General features: G+C 56.3%; 7 protein-coding genes across 7 annotated transcripts; 3 read left to right on the top strand and 4 right to left on the bottom strand.

The window, feature by feature from the left end:
- Positions 1-704: 704 nt before the first annotated feature.
- GGS23DRAFT_596738 (uncharacterized protein) lies at positions 705-1,738 on the bottom strand (the record flags this gene model as incomplete). The annotated part of the gene is made up of 4 exons (XM_051518520.1): positions 705-946; positions 1,365-1,407; positions 1,463-1,558; positions 1,616-1,738. The coding sequence occupies 4 exons, from the start codon at positions 1,736-1,738 to the stop codon at positions 705-707; spliced, it is 504 nt and encodes a 167-aa protein (XP_051372275.1).
- Positions 1,739-2,999: 1,261 nt separating this feature from the next.
- GGS23DRAFT_567602 (uncharacterized protein) lies at positions 3,000-4,496 on the top strand. Its single transcript, XM_051516347.1, has one exon. It carries the CDS (start codon positions 3,384-3,386, stop codon positions 4,278-4,280), a length of 897 nt encoding a protein of 298 aa, XP_051372274.1. The 5' UTR covers positions 3,000-3,383; the 3' UTR covers positions 4,281-4,496.
- Positions 4,497-4,719: 223 nt separating this feature from the next.
- GGS23DRAFT_540048 (DUF647-domain-containing protein) lies at positions 4,720-6,764 on the top strand. Its single transcript, XM_051514807.1, has 3 exons — positions 4,720-4,827; positions 4,887-5,402; positions 5,482-6,764. Exons 2-3 carry the CDS (start codon positions 5,217-5,219, stop codon positions 6,478-6,480), a joined length of 1,185 nt encoding a protein of 394 aa, XP_051372273.1. The 5' UTR covers positions 4,720-4,827; positions 4,887-5,216; the 3' UTR covers positions 6,481-6,764.
- GGS23DRAFT_540029 (cytochrome c and c1 heme-lyase) lies at positions 6,765-8,313 on the bottom strand. Its single transcript, XM_051514806.1, has 2 exons — positions 7,467-8,313; positions 6,765-7,364 (listed from the first exon to the last, which is right to left on the bottom strand). The coding sequence occupies exons 1-2, from the start codon at positions 8,036-8,038 to the stop codon at positions 7,049-7,051; spliced, it is 888 nt and encodes a 295-aa protein (XP_051372272.1). The 5' UTR covers positions 8,039-8,313; the 3' UTR covers positions 6,765-7,048.
- Positions 8,314-9,040: 727 nt separating this feature from the next.
- GGS23DRAFT_539963 (Diphosphomevalonate decarboxylase) lies at positions 9,041-10,626 on the bottom strand. The gene has a single exon (XM_051514805.1). It carries the CDS (start codon positions 10,301-10,303, stop codon positions 9,149-9,151), a length of 1,155 nt encoding a protein of 384 aa, XP_051372271.1. The 5' UTR covers positions 10,304-10,626; the 3' UTR covers positions 9,041-9,148.
- A 1,841-nt stretch (positions 10,627-12,467) lies between these two features.
- GGS23DRAFT_621232 (PhoD-like phosphatase-domain-containing protein) lies at positions 12,468-15,187 on the bottom strand (the record flags this gene model as incomplete). The annotated part of the gene is made up of 7 exons (XM_051521156.1): positions 14,326-15,187; positions 14,220-14,256; positions 14,012-14,137; positions 13,796-13,952; positions 13,639-13,739; positions 13,448-13,576; positions 12,468-13,387 (listed from the first exon to the last, which is right to left on the bottom strand). Exons 1-7 carry the CDS (start codon positions 14,764-14,766, stop codon positions 12,468-12,470), a joined length of 1,911 nt encoding a protein of 636 aa, XP_051372270.1. The 5' UTR covers positions 14,767-15,187.
- Positions 15,188-17,710: 2,523 nt separating this feature from the next.
- GGS23DRAFT_539832 (MFS general substrate transporter) lies at positions 17,711-20,487 on the top strand. The gene is made up of 7 exons (XM_051514804.1): positions 17,711-18,345; positions 18,404-18,465; positions 18,532-18,947; positions 19,007-19,403; positions 19,463-19,489; positions 19,542-19,821; positions 19,930-20,487. Exons 1-7 carry the CDS (start codon positions 18,166-18,168, stop codon positions 20,143-20,145), a joined length of 1,578 nt encoding a protein of 525 aa, XP_051372269.1. The 5' UTR covers positions 17,711-18,165; the 3' UTR covers positions 20,146-20,487.
- The last annotated feature ends 1,006 nt before the right edge of the window (positions 20,488-21,493 follow it).

Genomic DNA, 21,493 nt, shown 5'->3' with positions numbered 1-21,493 from the left:
GGGCAGACCTGAGATCTTCGACCGCAAGCTTATGGGCTGCCTTGTAGTCATAAACAAAGGCCAAGTTGTCGTGTCCTTCTAGGTGCGTACGGATGCCTAGCCCATCAGGGTAAGTCGGCGACGGTTTGACTTTCTGCTCGGACGCGATTCGTTTGCTCGGCCCAGATTGCCGTCGGCGCTTTTGCATTTCTTCGCTTGGGTCCTCTTGTGCGTTTTGGCTAGGCTCGCTTCCTGTGGTCCCACGATACTAGTAAATAATCAACTAGTATGCGAATGTGCCTGATCTATTAAGATGACTAGGAGCTAACTGCTAACTGACGAGCTTATATACAGCTCCCTTCACAGTGAATATTGGCTTATCTCCTAAGGTGCCGTTGGCTGTCGATAGGGCGGTCAATGGGGCGTCGGCTTCGTCGACTGCTGCTTTGCGGTCGACGCCGACGACGAGCAGCTACACCCCGCCGCCCTCCGCGACGCGCCGCTTATCCGCCGCCTTCGAGCAGATGGAGAAAACCTATCGGGCCGCTTTCTATAGGAGTGGTGCTAAGCGGACTCGTACCGTAAGTAATTGTCCCGCCCGCGACGCGCTACCACTGCATACGTGCCCCGCGTACTAATGCCTGAGCAGCGCATTTACGAGTATGAGTCGTAGGTCAACACTGGGCGAGCGGTTGCTCGTATCCCCCAACTCCGTCTTCCCAAACCTAAAGCCCATTGTCATCCTGAGCTCCTAGTGACTTTAGATGATCGACATCGTCACAGGAGTCTCTAGGAAATATGGTGCGGGATAGGACGTCCGCCGCTTTGATGCGGGGACCTGAGATGTAGTCGATCTTAAAATGTGATAGTCGAAGCTTTGAGGCCCATCTGGCGTAGATATCCTCTACTGCTGAAGAGTGTAGGAACCAGGTCAAGGGTTTGTGGTCGGTGAAGGGGGTGGAGGGCTCTTTGGCGTATGTGTTCGTATCGTCAGCAAAACTCAATCATGGCGTACAGCTCCCGTTTGTATGTGCCATAGTTGCGTTGTGGCTGGGCCTTCCTGTCGGCCCGCTATCCCATCCCGGATGTCGACGACGTGAGTACCCCCCGCTGCGATTGCCGTGCGCCATCTAATTGCTATAGGTAGGAGACAATGACGATCAAGCAGAAGGCTGCAGAGGCACTTGTACGGTACATTCTTACGAAATTACTGGAGGTCGAACCTCGTAGGTATATTTCAGGAGTTCAACTTTACCAGACTGCGATTCAGTAACAACCACCGCGAGATTAAGCAAAGAAGGGGTGTTGATCAGGTTGAAGAGGACCCGAGCGAAGAATGGCTGAAGAGTGTGAATCTCCGCCACCCTATTCGCCGCCTTACTCACCAACGACCATCGTTGCCCGCGCGTCGATGATGCCTTGGGATGACTACGCTAACGCGTCAACGGCGCGATAACGCCACGACCGGGGTCAGGGGACTTACCGGAACACGCTCCTTGCGCCGCTTGGTGCACAGCGCGTACTTGGACAACGCCGCATTCTCAAACGCACCGTCGGGTCGGGACGGCAACGAAAAATGCTTTACTCAAAGGTGTCGATGTCTTTTTTCGTTGACTACTTGGTTAGAACAGGCAACTGCAGTCATTTCTTCGGTGACCATCGACTGGTGAAAGAGTTGTCTGCTGCCAAAGACCTTCTCTATGGCATCGAAATGGTCTCGCTGAATGTTGGTAAAGTTGTCCCAAGGACGAAGCCACATTGGGGGGGGGGGGTGCTTGTCGTTGACTCTCGTGGCGCGTTCCGTGGAACACAGGGACTTGTCTGCAGTTTGGAGGGCTTTGAAAGTGTGGAGGTGGCGGTTGCGTAAATACTCTTTCAGCGTACTTCTATATTTGGCGCTCCGCTGCCTCGATACGCTTCTCGGCCTACTCCTCTCGCGGCTTTGCTTGCTCCAGCTCGCGCCGGAGCTGCTCGGTCTCTCCAAGATGCTCAGGCATTGAGCGCGGAGGTACTGGATATGCGAAGTGTCGATCAGCCTCGGGTTGTGTCGATCTCAAGACGAAGAAGAGTTCGAAGTTGCCGGACGATGGTGATATTGCGAAAGGGTTTCAATCAGGCAACCTGTAACGGGGTGCTTTATAAGAATATGGGTGCGACACCCGTATAAACACTCATCAAAAGGCCTAGCGTAGCCTAGTCTTACCACTAGAGGTGCCTAATATACCCTACAGGTACCTATCCACAAATGCGGGGTCGCGAGAAGCGAGAAGTCAGGAGAAGCCAGTTCGGCCACCTACTTTAGTTACCTAAGTAGGTACTTTAGAATCGCCCAATAAATATCCCTCGTTGATGAATTCGTTGGAATTGCCAGTGTAGTCACGATGGCACTAGATTCGGGGGAAAAAACACGGCTAAAAAATACCTACTTGTCCTCTATCTCTCTTCTAATTAGTCAACGCAAGATGAAGGCGGCCGGGGTGTGTGCGCCCCGTGGGAACAGAGCAGGTGGGTGTGGATTCCGAGTCGCATTGCCATCCGGAGATGTGGTTGCGGCATTACGTCGGAGACGAGGCGGTGAACGTATCGTGATACGGAATCCAGCTCGCCTAGGCGAGCCCCGCGGCCGAGCACGGCGTAAGGTGCGGCGTCGGCATCGCTTAGATCTCGGGCGTAAGACGCGCAGATAGGCTCGCTCTGGAACGACACATCCCGCCCGTGGTTAACCGTGCAAAAGGTATCAGGATTGCCGGACTGAGCCGAGCGCACCCATCTCAGTCTAATTACTCGACTTTCGAATACGACGGGCGAGGGGCCGTTTTGGGAACACGGTGATGTCCCGAAGCTCACAACAACTCCTTCGCAACAGAGAGGTAATATACCTACCTACTATATCCGGTTAAATCATAGCAACGCAGTTAATTCCTCGTCCCTCCTGCTCCCTGTCTCGTCTTGGCCTGCAGCGCAATATGCTGTTATTACACGCGGAGAATCTCGGTCGCTGCTACGTTATGGACTGGTTTGGCCACGATAGCGACACAGGTAGGACTTGTCATGCTGCTAAGGCATATACGAACGAGGTTACCTGCCTAACTGGGTTTGTTGACCGTCAACATCGGGCCAGGTAAAAACAGCTCACCGTGGAATCCATGCCAGACTGGCCATACAATGCCTGTCTTTTAATCACCGCTTTCCCTCCGGCCGATGTCACCATAGGCCCAGGGTGCACATATATATTCGCCTCCACCACCCGGACGCTCTCGGGGCTTGTGTTGAGAATGTCTCCAGATCAACGCTCTCAAGACCCGGGCATCCGCACTTGAGTCTTTCGGGGTAGCCGACTTTTATCGTCCGCGAAATTCATCAGTTCCTAGTTGCGGAGAAACTGCCGAAATAACTTGCGAAGCATGAGGTGCTACATCGTACTAAGAGCTCTCCTACTCGAGCTACTGGTCCAGTATGTCTCGGCTGCAGCCGTGGCGGCGACGGAGAACATAAGGGCCATATACCTATTCAAGGATGTCTTGAGGTCGGACACGGTATCCCTGAAGACGTCCGGATTTAATACCGTGCTCATCTTCGGCGTCGGGATCCTGGACAACGGCGACATCATGTACTACTCGAACACGCCGGGGAGCAGCGACGTGCTAGTAGCATCCAACGGGACGTATGTCGGCGGCGACGCGCTCGCCGAGAAGGTCCGCTCGTTCAAGACGGGCGACACGAGCATCAACCGGGTGGAGATCACGACGAACGCGCACCACGTGCGCGAGCTGGTCGCGAACCCGGGCACGGGGCCGGAGACGCGGCTGTTCCGCAACTTCGCGGCGCTCAAGACGGCGTGGGATCTCGACGCGGTCAACAACGACGACGAGGCCATCTACGACGTGGCGAGCACGGTGGCCTTGGCGAAGCTGCTGGGCCAAGTGGGGTACAAGTACACGACGGTGCCGTACATCAACTCGGGCTTCTGGGCCACGATCACGGCGCAGATCAACAGCGGCCTCCAGGAGCCGGACCTCCTGCTCGACCGGGTATACCTGCAGTGCTACGACGGCGGCGCGAGCAACAACCCGATCAGCTGGCAGAACACGCTCGGCATCAAGGTGGTGCCGCTGATCTGGGTCATCAACGACTCGAAGCCGTCGCAGGGGAACACGGCCCAGCAGGCGCGCAACCGGTTCGCCAATTGGAACTCGCAGGGTCCCGTGGCTGGCGGAGGGTACTGGAACGACTACGATATCGAGAAGATGGGCCTGTCGTACACCGAGTACGCCGACGTTCTCACGAGCATCTTCCCTTGAGAGCAACCGCACGGGTAGCGTAGATGGAGCGGCGAGGGGGGGGGAACTCGCAGGGTAGAAGCGCCGCGGCGTTGAGAAGCTCAGAAATCAGTCAAGATATGGTGTGCCTAGCTAGAATCTTCATCGCCGAGGGCCAGAAACGAAAGGGGAATACATCTATCTACTTACCTAACCCACGGGGCCGGACCGAATAAAGGGGTCGAACATTCTCTCCTATCTGAATTGTGTGTCGGTGCCACATTGTACCCCTGTCTTGCCTGTTAAGGCTCTTAGTTGCCTGAGCCTACCACCTGTAGGTACCTCGGCATGTAACACCTGGGCACCGTCGCATACCTAAAGTGCCTTAGGTGAGTACCGCACATGTCAACCTCAACGCCTAGTAGTAGGTAGGTACCTCTACCTACCTGCCTACCTGTAACGAGCTTCAGGCGGGTAAGTGCCTGGCTTGACTTATAAATGACATGGGCGTGCGTCCTTTATAGTGTTCCGTAGTCCGGTAGCTTAGGTACCTGAATGCCCGAACCGCAATAAGCACAGGTACCCATAGGTAGAGTTACCGGCTCTGGAGGAGGGGTAGCAGCTCTGACCGTCTGCTGACATGTGAAGTACCTGCCCACTTCGGCACGGAATCCGATCCTGCTACGTACCTGACATAATCTCTGCCTGTAGGTAAGCCTTGCCCCTCCCTAGGGCTCGACCTTCAACGACACCTGCCATCTTTCCTCATTCAACTCGATCCTTTCCCCCCTGCCGACGACCTCACTACCTGCACACTCATCAACTAGGTAGCCTTTGGTGGTATCCGGCTACCCTCACCATATTCGAGTCGAGCCATCCACACCAACCGCAGCCTTCAGAGGGCCCTTGAAACCCCACTCTCCCCTTCTTAATCCCTGTTCGACTGCTGCCCCGCCTCGGACGCCGCTAGGAAGCACGATGGCGCCTCTCAAGCTCATCAGTGCCTCGGACGAATCCAATGTCATCTGTGTCTACGACAAGGACGGCAAGCCTACCAAGACTAAGAAGGGCGTCCGTACCTACGCCAAGTTCCTGCTGGATGTCTTCTTGCCTGCCGGCTACCCTCACACCGTGACCGAGGATTATACCAAGTACCAGATCTATGTAACATGCCCATTCCACATTTCAAGTAAGGCCTACCTAGGTAGGTATGTACGTTATCAACTAACGCATCTCTTTGTAGGATTCCCTCCAGGCTTTCTCTAGTACCATTGCCAGTCTTCTGTCCTCCCGCGCCGTCCTCCAGGGCCTCGGCCTCGGCGAATCTTCCTCTGCAGCAACTGCTGCTGTGCTATTCACTGTGGCCCAGGACTCGGCTGGCCGTATTGCCACTATAATGTTTGCCCATGTCTGCGGCCGCGCCATCGAACCTGAGTGCAAGTTCTTCCGCTACTTCGCTGATATTGTCAATGATGCTGCCTTGGTCCTTGACCTCATCTCTCCCGCTCTGCCGTTCCAGCCCAAGATCTTCACCATCTGCCTGGCCGGGATTCTTCGTGCCCTCTGCGGCATCTCTGGCGGAGCGGCCAAGGCCTCCCTAAGTGCTCACTTTGCCAAGACCGGAAACCTGGCCGAGCTCAACGCCAAGGATGGCAGCCAGGAGACCGTTATCTCGCTGATGGGTATGCTGGTCGGAAGCATGCTCGTCCATTATGTCCATAGCAAGACGGCGGTCTGGGCCTGGATGATCGTCCTGATCGGAACCCACCTCTGGACGAACTACCAGGCTGTCCGCGCCGTCCAGCTGCGCACCCTTAACGAGCAGCGCCTGTACATCGTCATGAAGGAGCTGCTATCTAAGGACATTATCCTTCGCCCGGACCAGGTCGCTGCCCGAGAGCGTATCCTCGACTGGTGGAGTATGCCCATCCACTTCGCCACCGAACCCCCGGCTCTCGGTGAGATCACGCCCGCCGAGCTCGAGAAGAGTAGGCTCCTCTGGTACGTCATCGCGGGACGCGGCACGCGCAAGACGAAGATCTTCTTAAAGCAGGGGGCCAACGAAAGGGATGCCCTACTAGCCTGGATCGACGCGTTTACCGATCCCCCGCGGGTCGAGGAGATCCAGTTGCTCTGGCCGACGCTCGCGGCCGCCGGCTGGGATCTGCAAACCAACGCTCTCGAGAAGGGCCGTGCTATCCGCATCAAGGTGGACGACGTCGAATCCCAACACCGCGACTAATCACATAGCATTATGCGTTATGGTTTCGGTACGAGAGATGCGGCGATAGCTCCTACTTTTGGGGTGCTCTTGTAGTGGCTTAGTGGCTTCTGTTACCTTTTCGGGCGTGGTAGGAGGTTAGGGGGTACACGGAAACGGACAAATTCGGAAACGGACGGCATGGACTTTTAAAAAAAGATACCCCAGGGACGCGATGCTTTGACTTTTGCATTCTCGCCCCCGAGATATGACGATTTTTCGGGGCAACCAGAGGGTCCTCTTCTCCTCGTTACAGACTATCACACATAGATAGAGAGGGGAATAGAGAAGGGCAATTCATGAACTTTTTTTTTTTTCAAAAAGTAGGATAAAGAGTATGACATGTGACACGTGATTTGAAGATGAGTGTAAGAACGACGTCAACAATGACGGCGAAGACGATCTACCCCGCCCACTCTATATGCGGAGAACTCCAGACTCCAGATACCAATCATGCTACGTAGCGACACCTTGAAGACACTCGCTCACTGCGCTCGCCCCACTCGCCGCCCTCCCACGACGCGCTCGCTCGCGTCAGCGCAGGCGCAGACTAGGTCAGGCCGAGGGCGCGCAGGGCGCGCATCTTGACGCCCTCCCAGCTGTTGAGCTTGGGGCGGACGTCGAGGTAGAAGGAGAGCTTTCCGGGGTCGGCGTCGGGGGTGGCAGCGGCACCGGCGGCGGCGGCGGCGGCGGTCGGGCGGCCGGCGTAGAAGTCGATGACGTACTCGACCTCGGTGCCGCAGCGGTCGACGACCCAGTCGTGGCGGTCGAAGGGGGCGTGGTAGCCGAGGAGGGTGTTGAGGCGGGCGCGGGGGGACATGTGCGCGCTTCGGCCGGCGAAGGAGCGCAGGCGCGGGCCGCGGCAGCTGCGCGGAGGGGGGGAGGAGGAGGAGCGGGTTAATACGCGCGTGTGTGGAGGGGGGGGAGGAGGGGAGGAGGAGGAAGGAAGGAAGAGGAATGAAGCCCACCTCGACCCGCGCAGCCAGGGCTCCTCCCAGGCCTTGATCTCGGCCCAGGCGCGCTCGTTGACGGCGTTGTGGATGGGCACAACGGCGCGCATGTCGGCGGCCCGCGGGTCGTGGCCCTTGCGCTTCATCGCGTCGAAGAACATGCGCTCCGACGGGTAGACCCAGTTGCCGGACGCGGGGTCGGCGCCGGTGTCGCGCTCGCGGTTGGGCGGCGGGGCGGCGGGGGGAGCGGCGGCGGCTGCTTCGGCCCCCAGCCGCGGTATCGTCGAGACCTCGCGCTCGGTGGCGAGCGAGCGCGGGGCCCGCGGCGGAGGCGGCGAGGCGCGAGGCCGGTCGAAGAAGGACAGGCGCGGCAGGTAGGACGTCCACGACGACGAAGGCGGCGGCGGCGCGGAGGAGGAGGAGGAGGAGGGCGAGGGGGAGGCGCGCGCGGCGTGCTGCAGCCACACCTCGCGCGCGCCGTGGTCGACGGGGCAGGCGGCGGCGGACGCGGCTCGCGCCTGGGACAGCCACGCCTCCCTGCCCTTGTGGTCGACGGGGCAGGCGGACTGCGGTGGGTCGGCGTCGGACATGGTGGGGAGGGGGGGAGGGGGGCGCCTGGCGCGCTACGTTCTAAGGGTTTCGGTCTGCGCGGCGGAAGACGAGGGCTGGGGAGAGTGGGAAGCCCAGCGCCGGGACCATTGCGAGGCGACGAGGTTGCTCGGGGGAGGGACTAAATTCCTCGGGCGTCGCGAAGTTGGCTGCGCTAAAGGAAAAAAAAAAAGTAGGTAGGAAATGGCCTGGCCAATGAGCGACGGCGCCACTCCGCAAGCCCCCGTAGATTTAGGCTGGGGCGCTAAGTCCCCTGTCCGTGCAAACCACCGATAAGCGTGTATTTGTCTACGGATAACTTCTCCTGAAGCTACTGTATGCACCTATCGCGACCCCCCGCTGCGAGGTACCCAGCGAGAGCTACAAGAGGGAAGAGGGCAATATAGGTGACGAAAAAAAAGAGAGCCCGTAAACTGTCGGGATGAAGACCCAACGTAATACCGTATCGAGAAAGGGGGTTATAGGTACTCTGTGACGTAGAAGCAGTAGGTAGGTGCCTACCAGACCTGAGGTCCTTACTGCAGCGTTCTGGCCGCCGACGCCTCTAGTGTACCCGCTCGACGGGGCCGGAGTACGGTGCTTACTGGTTCATACAAATGGCCTGCGAAAGTAGCAAGTCCTGCTTCCATCGCCGCAGTTTACCGTGGGTTTAGCAGCTACTGCGCCGAGAGATCGGTAGAGACGTGCCTGGCGCCCAGCAACGCGGTGGTCATGCATGCTGCCAATTGGCTGCCTACCGAGCTGGCGTCAAACGCCCAGCGATGCCCAACTATCTACCTAGGCCCCCAAGTAGGGGGCGCAATACGCGAGCTGCGGAATTCAAGAGGGCAGCATGTTTCGTGTTGGTCTAACACATATATATGTCCGATAGCGTAGGGAGATGTCTAGCCAGCGTCGTGTCATCACAGTCCAGCATGCCTTCGCCCTCGTCGTCGACTTCTATAGGCCGGTACATATCTAAGCGTAATCTATGAGATGCGTGTGAGATCTCAGAAAAGCCACCGCCAGTTCTCCAAGTCCGATCTGCCCCCCTGCCCCCCACTGCTAGTCGTCCGTATTCGTAACTCGTGAAAAGCACACCCCGGGTGCGCTCACACCAGGTGCTGGTCCGTCGGGATGGGCCCCTCGCCGACGGCGGTCTGGATGACGCGGCCGATGCCGGCGCGCAGCAGGCCGGCGGTGGCGTCGTCGAGCGGGACCGCGGCGGCGTCGTGCGCGGCGGCGCTATCCTTCCAGCCCTCGGTGGCGGCGAGCAGGGCGTGGAAGGTGCCGACGACGGGCGCGCTGTTCTCCTCGAGGTAGTAGACGACGGCATTGGGGCCGGCGTCGAAGGTGTAGGCGGCGACGGTGGCGCCGGCGGCGGCGTTGACCGCCTCGACCGCGCGCACCGCGGCGCGCGACACGTCGTTCATGTAGTAGATGGGCGGGTAGGTGTCGGCGCAGACGGCGTGGAAGGAGTTGGAGTCGCGCATGGCGACCTCGGCGAAGCGCGGGAAGTCGCGCGCGCGCACGGCCGCCTCCATGGCGGCCATGTGGGCGGGCACGACGGCGGCGACGCGCTCGCGGAACAGCGCCGACGTCGCCACGGTCTGCTGCATGCCGGCGGTCGAGCTGACGCCCTTCTTCGCCGCCGACGCCACCAGCACCAGCGCCCGCATCTCGGGCCAGTGCGCCGCCGGCGCCACCTCGACCGCCTCGGAGTCGAGCCCGTCCGCGCGCGAGCCCGCCCGCCACGCCACGTAGCCCCCGAACAGGCTGCGGCACGCCGACCCGCTGCCCTGCCGCGCCACCCGCGACAGCTCCGCCGCCGAGCTCGGCAGCGCGTACAGGTCCGCCACGGCGCGCACCAGCGCCGCGAACCCCGCCGCCGACGACGCGAGCCCCGCCGCCGTCGGGAAGTTGTTCTCCGACACGATGCGCAGCGGCAGGGCCGACAGCTTGGGCGCCGCCGGGTCCGCCGCCTCGAGCGCCGCCCGCCGCGCGCGCAGCTCCCGCAGGCACGCCTGGGTCCGCGCGCCCGTGATGTCCGACGGCTCGCCGTTGAGGATCAGGCTGTCGGGCTGCCCCTCGTACGCGGCCGAGCAGGTGGCCGTGGTCAGCGTGCGCAGGTCGGCCTGGGACAGGGTGACGGACAGGGACGAGTTCGTCGGCAGGTTCAGCTTGGCGTCCCGCTTGCCCCAGTACTTGACGACGGCGATGTTCACCGGGGCGGTGGTGCTCGCCTTGTAGATCTTGGTGTCGGCCATCGCTTGTCGGTGGGAATCGCTGTGTAACGTGAATATTGTTGGGAGGAGGAGGAAGAAATGGGGACGGTGGTCAGACTGTTTTTATTCTTATTTTTTGGGCTGCTTTTGAGTCGGTGGAGGGGTAGCCCGATCGTCAGGGGAACCAACGACTACCTGCGCATTATCGGAACGTATATCTAATACCCATGCTACTACATATCTATGTGTATACCTGGTAGAGGCAGTAATCCGGTGGGCCACAGAGCTAGCGGCCTTGGGCGGTCGATTTGGTCTAGGTAGGTATAATAAATGCGCCGGTGAGACGGCGACGTCTATTCCCATCCCCGCTCCGACTTGCTATTAACAACGACCTACCCAGGTAGTAATCCCCGTATAAGACATTAAGCGCGCTCTCAACACCAGCGATATCTCGATACGCCTATTTTGCTATGCACCTAAGCGAGCACATATACATCCCTCACCTCTTGTGGCGTCTCCCCCGTCCTTCGATCGAACCGTACCCTATCACATGGAGCCCGAAGACATAGGTAGGTATGCACTCAACAGCTCGCTCCCGTAAATTTTCCATTCCTTTACCCGTTGAGAGCGGCCGTGGCGGCGTCTTCGCTGATTATTTCCCCCGCAACCGCTTTCCCCGTCTTATGATTTCGTCCGAAGCTCTTTCTTCCCATTTGTCTCAGCTGTTTTTTTATTCCTTTTTATTTCGTCTTACGGTATTGACTGCTCGCCTACTCGCTCTCGATACGTAAAACACCTGTCTCCCTATCTCATAATATTACCCATACAAAATCATTCCCATGACACCAAATTCCCCTCACCTGTCTCTCCAAGTCGCTCTCAGGTATTCCCCTATCCACATCGTCGAGTTTCGCAGTGTCCTAAAAGTCCATTGTATCATGTCCAAGACTGAATTCGCTTTAGGCGTAGTGTTAGCCGATTTCGAAAAGCCATGCGGGTAGCATTGATTTGCGCCTGTTTCCCCGTTTTCCTTTTCCGTTTCTAACGCCTTCCACATGCCCAGTACCGCGACCGGGTATGCAGGATTAGGAGGAATTTCCCGTGTAGCAGCACATGAGGCCTTCTGTATGGCGAGTGCTGCGATGGAATGGATTAAAACAAAAATCGATGTCTCTCCCGAGTTACGTTGATCCTCCGTCTGGCTTTGGTCGCCATTACCGGTGGGCTCGAGAGGTTCCGTCGTCATCCTCGAAAGAAACTTGCAAACCATCGTACTAACTCGTTCACGTTGCCACCCTAAGCGGTAACAACGCACCAGATCATCAACCCCCGGAGAACTCTGGCGAGAGACGTCGTAAAGTGTCTAGGCGTCTGCTGAAGCCCTAAACGTCTCTCAGATGGAGTAGCTGAGGCGACATTGTGGGGCATATCCTATAACCACCTATCGAGCCCCAAAATTGGTTACGGATGTCGGGTGGTTCGATGTCGAGTACGGTGCAGCAGGTGGTTCTGTGAAACCATCTATTTAGCCAACAAGAGCCTGTGGCTTAGTCCTCATTGCCCACAGAATTATCAAATTCGCGTCGTGGCCGTTCTACTTATTCTCGTGATACTAACGATATTATTCCCCAAGTTGCGAAAGTAAGCATTGGCAATTGGATTCCCGTTGAGCGCTGTAGGCGAGATCTAGGTAGTGTGTTTGATGTTTGGGGCTTTCTAAAGGGCGATAGGTTGCCTACGGGGATGTGAATGAATTCAGAGATGGTGGTAGAGGAAGAGGGCGGTCTCCGGGGCCTCCAGTGGGAAGACTTTAAACTGAGATACGCCCTAGGAGTGGAGCGGGGAAGGGAAGAGCAATATTAAACCCTCGCAGATGTAGTTGCAATTGCTATCCCGTATGACTGCCCCAGCCAGAGGCAGCAGAAGAGCCAGGTTAATAGAAGGGGTAGGAGAAGGGGTAGGAGAGACGTGAGAATGATTTCCTTCTGTGGAAAGAGTGGAAGGATGTTGGCCGAAAGTGTTGCTCTCGTAAGGGTCACGTCAAATCACACCAAATCCAAAGCGACCAGGGGATATTACACAAATTTCACATTATTTTATCAGCGTATGCCGTTATTTGTCTACTTGTCTATACTCATGCGTGATGGGAGGGCCGATATCCTTCGGCTCATATCTTTCTTAGCAGATACCGCCCTTCCCCCCTTTCCTACTCCCCCCCTCTCTCCCCATCCGATTCCGACCCAGTGTACGTAAACCATCTTCCGGTTTCCGTGTCGTGAGTCAAGTTGGAATGGGTGGGCTTACCGCCTTTGACGCTCCCGCTCTCTACGCTCCCAACGCTTGGTAAGCCGTTCGTCCGATGCAATCTGTTCTCGCCGGCGAGCACCGTAAAGTTCGCCAGCGGGATCTCGTAGCCGTTGTGGAGGGTGGTCGTCGGCACGCCGAAGAACGCGGCGTCTACCCTCTCGTGGCTGATGTAGAGTTCGTAGTAGCCGCGGTAGTATAAGTCTTGCCACTGGAGCTCCGCGTTCGCCGCCGTCAGCCAATCGGAAGCGGCATTGGCGGCTGCGATCGTTATATTCTGCCCGGCCGGTGAGGGCGAGCTCACCGCCGAACCGGCGAACTCGACACCCACGGATCCGGACCCTGTCTCCGGGTCGTACGGGTGTTCCCCGAGCCAGACGAGGTCGGACACCCAGGACGCGTGCGAGTCGCCGGCGAGGAATACGTTGTTGTTCACCTTGTTCTCGTAGAGGGTGTGGAAGGTGCGGTTACGGTTCGCCAGGTACCCGTCCCATTGGTCGAAATTAAAGGGGAGGTCCTCGCCAGTGGCCGCGCTCGTGTTGATCCGGCTGAAGACGATCTGGTTACCGATCACACGCCACGTCGCGCCTCGGGCTGAGCTGTCACGCAGAGTATTGTAAAACCAGGCTTCCTGGCGCGGGCCCATGAGCGTCCGGCTGGCCTCATTCTGGATCTCGCTAATGTACCGGGTGTTCCAGTACACGTCGGTGATGGCCCGATCGTACACACGAGTGTCAAGCATGACGAGGTCGAATAGGTTACCAAACTTGAAGTTGCGCCAAATTCGCAGATTGTCGTCCATGTCAACTTGTCGGATAGGCACTGGTGAGAACTTAGCAATTTAGCTCACGTAGGAGGGTTCGTTGCTGGTCCTCAACTTACTCCACTCGAAGTACGCGCGGACAGCATTCATCTTCCGTTGGTCAACGGATACACCCCCATCTGCAATAAAGGATTCCTCCGTGTTGTTCATCTCGGAAGAACCGCTTTTCCATATGTTATCAGCAACCTCTAATTATGATGAGATTAGCACCAAGCACCGTTTTCGTTAGGCAGCAGATGACTCTATATACCATGGTCATCCCAGACAGGTATCCATGGGAAATACTGGTGGCTCGCAAGCAGGTCTATGTCAGTCCTGTATGTCGCAAGACGCTTGCGGTAATCGTAGAGGCTATATAATCTCGTTAGATGTGTATCCGCATCTCTATCCTTCGAGGTGAGATTTACGTGATTATCTGTCGGTCTGGGAGAGGTATTCGATCGTAGGCGTTGCCCCAGCCGTATTCTCCGTTTGCATACTCGTATATGTAGTCGCCCAAGTGAATTACATAGTCTACAGAATCCTTGCGGACAGGATTTCCGTAGGCGTTGAAGAAGCCAAATGCTGCGCATCCGGTGTTAAGTCGCTACAAGAAGCACCAGATCAGGATCGGAGGGGCTCACGATAATTGCTACAAGAGTACACGGCAAATCTTATGGGATCCGTCACCTCGTCATCGGGTGAAGGAATTGTCTTGGTACGGCCAATGGGAGACCTATTGTTCGAGTTGCATATGGCGAATTGATAGTCTGCCCAGGATCTTAGTAGTGAGTCTTTGGTTAGACGCCCATCCGCACTGAGGTCGGACTAAAGAAACCTGGCGCGGCTCACAGTACGTCGTGGAGGGCTTTAATCTCTTGGCTTCGACCTTTAGCCGCCGTTAGCACTGACAGCCCGCGATGGAGGGATGCGCGGAGCACGCGCCCGCGGATGGTACCTTGATCGTGAAATCGATATCGGAGCTAGTGTACACGGTGCCAAAGTCGGCGAGCTTCTCGAACGTCTTGGACGTGCTGATCTTCCAATCAACACAGACGGGCGAGTCGCTCTTCGCAACGTACGGCTCGGTCGAATGGTCGTAGAGGGGCACGTAGCCCGACACGGTTACGTTGCTCTGGTTGTTCTCGCTGCTTGGCGCCGCCCGGGTCCAGAGGATGACGCTATCGTCATACGGGTCGCCGGAGGCAATGCCGTGAGTGAAGTTCAATTTGCTCGGGTCCCAGGGGGGATTGGCGTAGGTCCGCTTGGCGACCTTGCTAATTGATACGCCTAGGGACGCATGGTGCCTCGAAGGAGAGAAGTAGTTGATGTTGCCAGAGAAAGTAGCCGAGGCAGCACCAGCGAGAGCTAGGAACGAGAAACATAAGCCGCGGGCCATGGTGAAAATGACAAGACCGCCGGTCCGCAGCTTCGTTCACATTAAGGCCGAGAGGGTATGAAACAACGTGTTGGAGAAGAGACAATCCACCGTCCGATTTGAGAGGAAGCTTCCTGTGGCCTTTAAATACTAGCATATTGGGGGGTCTGTCTTCTCGAATGCCGATGTCACCGAGCAAGGCGAGCTCGTGGACCCCGGATTCGGGAGGGGAAAGCTGAGGGTAATCACCAGGGCGCTGATTGGACACAGCTCCCGCGTTACTTCGTGAAATGTGATGGATTTCCTGGGATTTCCTGCATGGCCGGGGCACTGTCGCCGTACCATGACAAGGCGGCCTGGAGAGAGGAGACGGGATATTCCATCTAATATCCTGTAGAATACATCCTGCGCCATGCAAGTGTCTCGCTACTCGGCGAATCCCACGCCTAGCCTCGGAAACGCCACCCGACCAGGCGCAGGAATTGAGCAGTTCACCGTCCGCCGTCTCCGGATTGGCGTCCAGGCGCGTACAACAAATACCCAGCTACATACATATACCTAGGGATCGTCCCCGGATGGGCGTGAGGCTTATAAGCGCGGTGTTTCGCGACCGTGGCTATTAGGCCCGCCATCGTCGGGTTTGCAGGATCTCGTCGGCTAAAACGGCGTTTGCTAGAGCGATAACCGCCTTACGGTATTACATGGCCATTGCCGGCTCCTAGATTGCCAAGGGAGAGTGTTGAGAATATTTCCTATTCCTTTGGAATTCGTGTTCAATTATTGTTTGGTACTGATTTTTGTTATTTATTTGGGAACCGATTGCATGCTCGAGGTTACATCGAGCGCAACCGTCCCGGGAGACCCTATTCGGATACACTGGACTCGCCCGGCTTCCTGAGGGCAGTGTCTGGGTGAAACAGAAATAGACGCGTTTTCGCTAGATAGCAAATTGGTGTTTTGGTTACCGCTCTATCACGGACTTAGATATCTCTGGCCGAGCACTGTGCGTTTAGGCGCTTGGAGGGAGAACACCACGTTCGGGCGGTGAGGAACTAAATGGGTGAAGGGGTAGAGCCTCAAAACATGGGGAAGTTCGTTGCGCCGATTGGGTTGTCGAGAGCTGGCTGTTTAGGCCTAGGTCGGCCTAGGGGGGATGGCGAGAGGGTCGGGTTTCCACTCGACGACTGGAGCAGCGTAGATAAGGTCGGTACGCCACCTGGCTCCCTCTATCTAAGTACCTAGTATCTGCCAGATGTGCCGGACCCGACCAGACGTCAAGTGCGACACGTGCTGGCAAATTGCCACGCAACCACCAACTAACTGCCCGGGTCGAACTTTGGGTACTTAGGTACGAAATTCCTCTTCTTCTGTGCTTATCTCCGTTTTTATTTGGCCCGTTTCCCTACCCATTCCGGGCAGAACCGTCTACATGTACGTCATTGCAACCTTACCTAAAGTACCTCCTAGGTTAGTCGCACTCACGGCGTCATACGCTATCGTAAGTTGCCAAGATTACTACACGTATACCCGGGTACCCAGCATGCACTACGTTACGCGTGCTACAGTACATAATAGCGTGTTGGCTGGCCCTAATGAGTAAGGGTTCGCTGTGACAGTTACTTAATCTAGTCCTGCTAGGTACTAGCCGCACATTGTGCGAAGGTAAGGGTAGGTGCCTGTATGAGTACCTACCTAAGTAGACTACCATGTGCTACATACGGGTGTGTACTACAGGTTATGCGGTACCTTAGGTAGTTACGTACCTCCACTAGGTACCTCTCTTTCAGTTAAGAGGTAGATGCCTGTCACGTAGGTAGTACATTAGGAAGGTGAGTAGGCACCTAGGCACCTAGGTAGGTTGGGTAGTTGCCAGCTGCATCAGCTCGGTGCATACGGACGGGACCTAGATGTTGTATCGGGAGGTATCACCTAATGTACCTATGACGCACATGGAAGAGGTTGGCAAAGCAGTTTCCGCCTCCATGTAGCCTACCAACACACAGACCGCCGAAGAATTCTAACCAGACCTCACCCATCCTCTTCCGTCTACCCTAAATTGCGATGGCGAGGCTGCCACCCACGTCTAGCTTCCAAATCTAATCGTGCCGCCAATTCTACACGCATAGGTCCATCGAGGAAAAATCCGGATTTGGCTGCCTCTTTTTCGGACAGTCCTTCAATGGAGACAATGCGCAGAGGTTACCTGCCTCCATACACACACAATCGAGTGCGCTTGCGATCCGCAAAGTTCCATGGGTATCCTGCCCTCCGAGCACGGAACGAGCACACAGCATACCATCCGCGCCGAAAGCACCGCTTACAGAAGTACATGGTGCGGATTGGGCTTGTTGTGCTCATGTACGGTTCCATCTCGGCAGATAGGGAGCAAAACCTCCAGGATTGAATATGATTACGCAGAGTATGTGCCATATACGATACGAGACGATACATGGCAACTACGCGTGCACTCCCATGTTATGCGTAGCATCCATGGGCCGTTCGTTGTGTGAGGTTCGCCAGCAGGACGCCAACCTGAACGAGCTGCGAGAGGCTACCAGCCCCGTCCGGGGCACCGAATGACCCCTGACATCAATCGATTAGCAGCCCTCATATCACCCGCCGCGCTTCTTGCATCCGTTTTCTGAAGACTCGGCGCTTTTAGCGTGGGGTTCGGGTGAGACCTAGCCTATCAGCGTGAGCTAGGGGCACCACGAGGATACTCTAACCCATTATCCGACAACAAAGCACAGCGAGCGGGAAGAACGAACTAGATGCGTGGCTATATGGTAGACGAAGTTGAGAGCTCTCTCTCTCTCTCTCTCGCTGGTCTGAGCCTGCGCTTGTTGTGCGGACCCTGAGGTTTCTAACCGTAAATGTCTCTCCCCTACGAGCAAATCTCGACAGAGCTGCCTGCCTACCTACCTACCTAGTCCGGAATCCCTGACCCTATCACAGACAGGCCCTCGTGAACTGGAAGCGGGATGGCTTCTGATGTGGGTCAGAATCAACCCTCTTTTACCAAGGAAGGCGAGGCGAAAAGATAATGGTGCCTATCTGCTATCTACCTATCCTTGAGCTGAAATCTCTTGATCTCTGCCCCCCTTCCTTTTTCTTCCTCTCCTCTCTCGCTGCATGCTACGCGGTGTTATTCTGTTATCTACTCGCCCTCTCCTTCGCGGGGTCTACTTTTATTCTTCGTGCGCGATATTTAATAGATCGCCGTATTCGCTTTTCGACGTCTGTCGCCCCTCATCCATTGTTCGGTCCCTCGTCAGCGCTGTCGACCTGTCACGCGCGCCTTCTCCGTGGGCACGAGACCACCCGCACCCGTTTCTCTGATCGTATCTATAGGCACCGGCCAGCCGACCGAGCTACCTCGACATAGGTTTACGTGGGGCACCGCAACCCCCAGGCTTCATCATGGCGACAGAGGAAAAGGTGAAGGGCGACCAGCAGCCGGACTTGGGCGCCTTCGAGAATGATGTCGGTGTCCTCGACGATGCTCGGTCAAACCGATCCACTGTGCTATCAGGCGAAGATATTCTAGCACGTCAAGACCTAGACCCTGCTCTCAATGCGAAGATGCACCTTGTCAACAATGTAAGATGAATAATCCCCCCAATGGACGCCTACTTGTACATTGACAACCGAGCACCAGGCAATTGACGAGATCGGTTGGACCAATTACCACTGGAAACTCTTCGTACTGAACGGGTTTGGGTAAGAGCTCCGTGTAATCGCAACCCCGCGTCACTCACACAAACTTACACCACCCCATCGATGTAGCTATGCCGTCGACTCTCTAGTGCTGCTGTTGCAAAGCAACATAGCTGGGCCCGCTTTCAGGGAGTTTGGTCAGGTCGGGTACGACAATGGCTTGACTATATCCGTCTATGTCGGCATGCTCTTGGGTGCTATCTTCTGGGGCCTAGGGGCTGACATAGTGGGACGACGCTGGGCGTTCAATATCTCTCTCTTCATCTGCTCGGTAGCAACCATCGTCGCGGGCGCCGCTCCGAATTGGCCGTCTCTGGGGTTCTTCATCGCCATGATTGGGTTTGGCGCTGGCGGCAACCTGATTCTAGATACCACCGTGTTCCTGGAGTATCTTCCGAGCAATAAGCAGTGGGCTCTGACATTTTTAGCCTGCTGGTGGGGCGTAGGGCAAGCAGTCACCGGCTTCATCTGCTGGGGTTTCCTAGGTGAGTTCAACTTTGCGTGCCGAACTGATCGGCCTGAATGTATTCTCACAATGCCACAGTTCGACCGGATTGGAATTGCGAGTCTGCCGATAACTGTCCGAGGGAATCTAATGGCGGATGGCGATATGTCATGTTCACTGCTGGCGCCCTCGTGTTTGTCATGTCCATTGCGCGTATTACGGTGGTCCGCCTGCAAGAAACGCCAAAGTACCGCCTCTGCACCGGTGAAGACGCCGAGTTGGTCGAAACATTGCATTCGATCGCTAAGAAGTACAACCGGCCCTGCACGCTCACCTTGGAAAAGCTTGAGGCGTGCGGAGTAGTGAGAAACTTGCATAGCGAGAGCCGTTTCTCTTTGCAGGAAACCTTTATCCATTTCTCGGGGCTGTTTGCGACTAGAACGATCTCCATTTCAACCATACTTATCTGGGTGTCGTGGACATTGATCGGACTCGCGTAAGTTGAGGAGGAGGCAACAATTACCTGAAGTAGACAAGCTAACTATTGGGTGCTAGTTATCCGCTCTTTTACGTCTTCCTAAAGTAATTCAACCCAACTTCACCCTCTCCACACCTCTATCTAACCCGTTCCTAGCACTTATCTTGCGAGCCGTGGAGCGCTCAGTGGTGTGGGTGTCTTCGAGACGTGGCGGAACTATACGCTCACGAACATTTCTGGCATTTTTGGGCCGATTCTAGCCGCGTGGATGTGCAACTTGAAGTTACTTGGCCGACGATATACCATGGCAATCGGTGCACTCATAACCATGGCTTTCTTCTTCGCCTACACGTCCGTTTCGACACCGGCGCAGAATGTCGGTTTTAGCTGCGCCATTGCGTTCTGCATTAACATCTACTACGGGACTCTCTACGCGGTGAGTGCCCTCTTTTTCCCGTTCCAATTCGAGCCGACGACGGCACCAAAAGCAAGCATCGGCCCGTGAGGCCTAACAGAGACGATTGCTAACATTCCGGGCCTATAGTACACGCCTGAGGTGTTGCCTAGCGCCCACCGCGCAACCGGAAACGGTATCGCTGTCGGCTGCAACCGAATCATGGGTATCATATCCGCCGTTGTGGCCAGCTTTGCCGACACGGGTAGCGTTGTTCCCATTTACATATGTGCCGCGCTGTTCCTTGCCATGGCAGGTATCAGCTCCATCTTCCCCTTCGAGCCGTATGGGCGGCGAAGCTCATGATCTTACATCGGACGTTGCGGCTCTAATGTACAGCATAACTGTGTTGGTATCCCTCCGCCGTTCCCCATCTCTCAGAATTCTGTAGGATTTGGGAAGAGCCGGATCTTTCGTCAAGCTCCCATCTTGGATTTGAGGCATACAGCGTTCATAGCTACCCAGCTCGCGGGATCTTATATTGCCTAGGTTAGCTCGATCTGTTTCGGGACCGGGCAGCTATCGAGAATCGTGTGGAATATCGGTTCTAGCTGTGGAGCCACTTTGTTGCAGGCTTGGCTAGGTGGTTTGGACCCTCCCGGAGATGTATCATGGGCCAGTTTGATGGCCCTGTGTCGTGAGGCGGGGGTGGTGAAGGGCGGAAACGGGGGACGCTTCTTTTATCTCGAGGACTTTATGCCTTGATACCCACACCCACCTACGGCGATAGGGCCCGAGGTTCTCTTATCAACCAAAGAATCAGTGAGTTGATGCGACCCGGGATCTAAACGCCCGTTACCTTCCATGGGTAACATCGATCGATGAATGAATAAGGCTCTCTCATCCGACACCGCTATGACAATCACCAACCAGTCATTTCTTAGCCTTACCACCCCCCAGATCGCATACACCCACATACCCTACGCGTTGGGTATTCTCCATGGTGTCAACCTGGGAGGCTAATCACCGGACTCACAGTTCCCCCAACCTTGTGTAAGCAGGTGCCTTCCCGGTCACACGCGGCAGGCGATTACACAAGTATCTACGCTCTCGAGGGGTCCTCGCATCATACCGCGCTTCTGAACCTCGGGTACCGATCCAGGGTCCCCATCCGTACACAGTCCGTAACATGTGATACCTTCCCTCTCATCTTCGCATCGAAAGCGGAGCTAGGCCAGCTGCGTGAGTGAGTAAGGGTAGTCCTTCCTACTCGCTAACTAAACAGGTGAGTACCAAACTTACCAAGTTAGCGACGTGCTTGCGAAGGGGGAGGAGGAGGGGCGCAGGGTAAAAGAGAGGTGAGAAGAGCGGGTGAATGAGAATGTGACGAAATGCAATACACGATAAGGACCAACGGGACAGAGGACAGGATGGGGCCACCTGTCCCCCTCGTCGTCTACGCCACGCGGTAGGCATACCTCTACCGCCGTTGTTCGTTCGTTTCTTGAGTGCATACGCCGCGTGTGCAGCGCAATGCTGTCTATCTCGCCGAAGCCCGAAACCCGAGGTTCCCAGGGTCGACCAACGCTGGCTCCCGAGGATTATTCGCACGGGTTGCCCACCTTATCATATCGCGTGCTTTTCCTGGCCTGAGTACACTATGCTACAACTAGGCCGCGCCTATATACATAGATAGGTCCGTACGCGTATATGG

Source organism: Durotheca rogersii (genome assembly GCF_024521655.1).
Source record: "Durotheca rogersii strain YMJ 92031201 chromosome Unknown GGS23scaffold_9, whole genome shotgun sequence".
In the NCBI taxonomy this organism is placed as follows: Eukaryota; Fungi; Ascomycota; class Sordariomycetes; order Xylariales; family Xylariaceae; genus Durotheca; species Durotheca rogersii.
The sequence above is the reverse complement of the archived record's forward strand: the minus strand, read 5'-3'. Positions and strand labels throughout refer to the sequence as shown.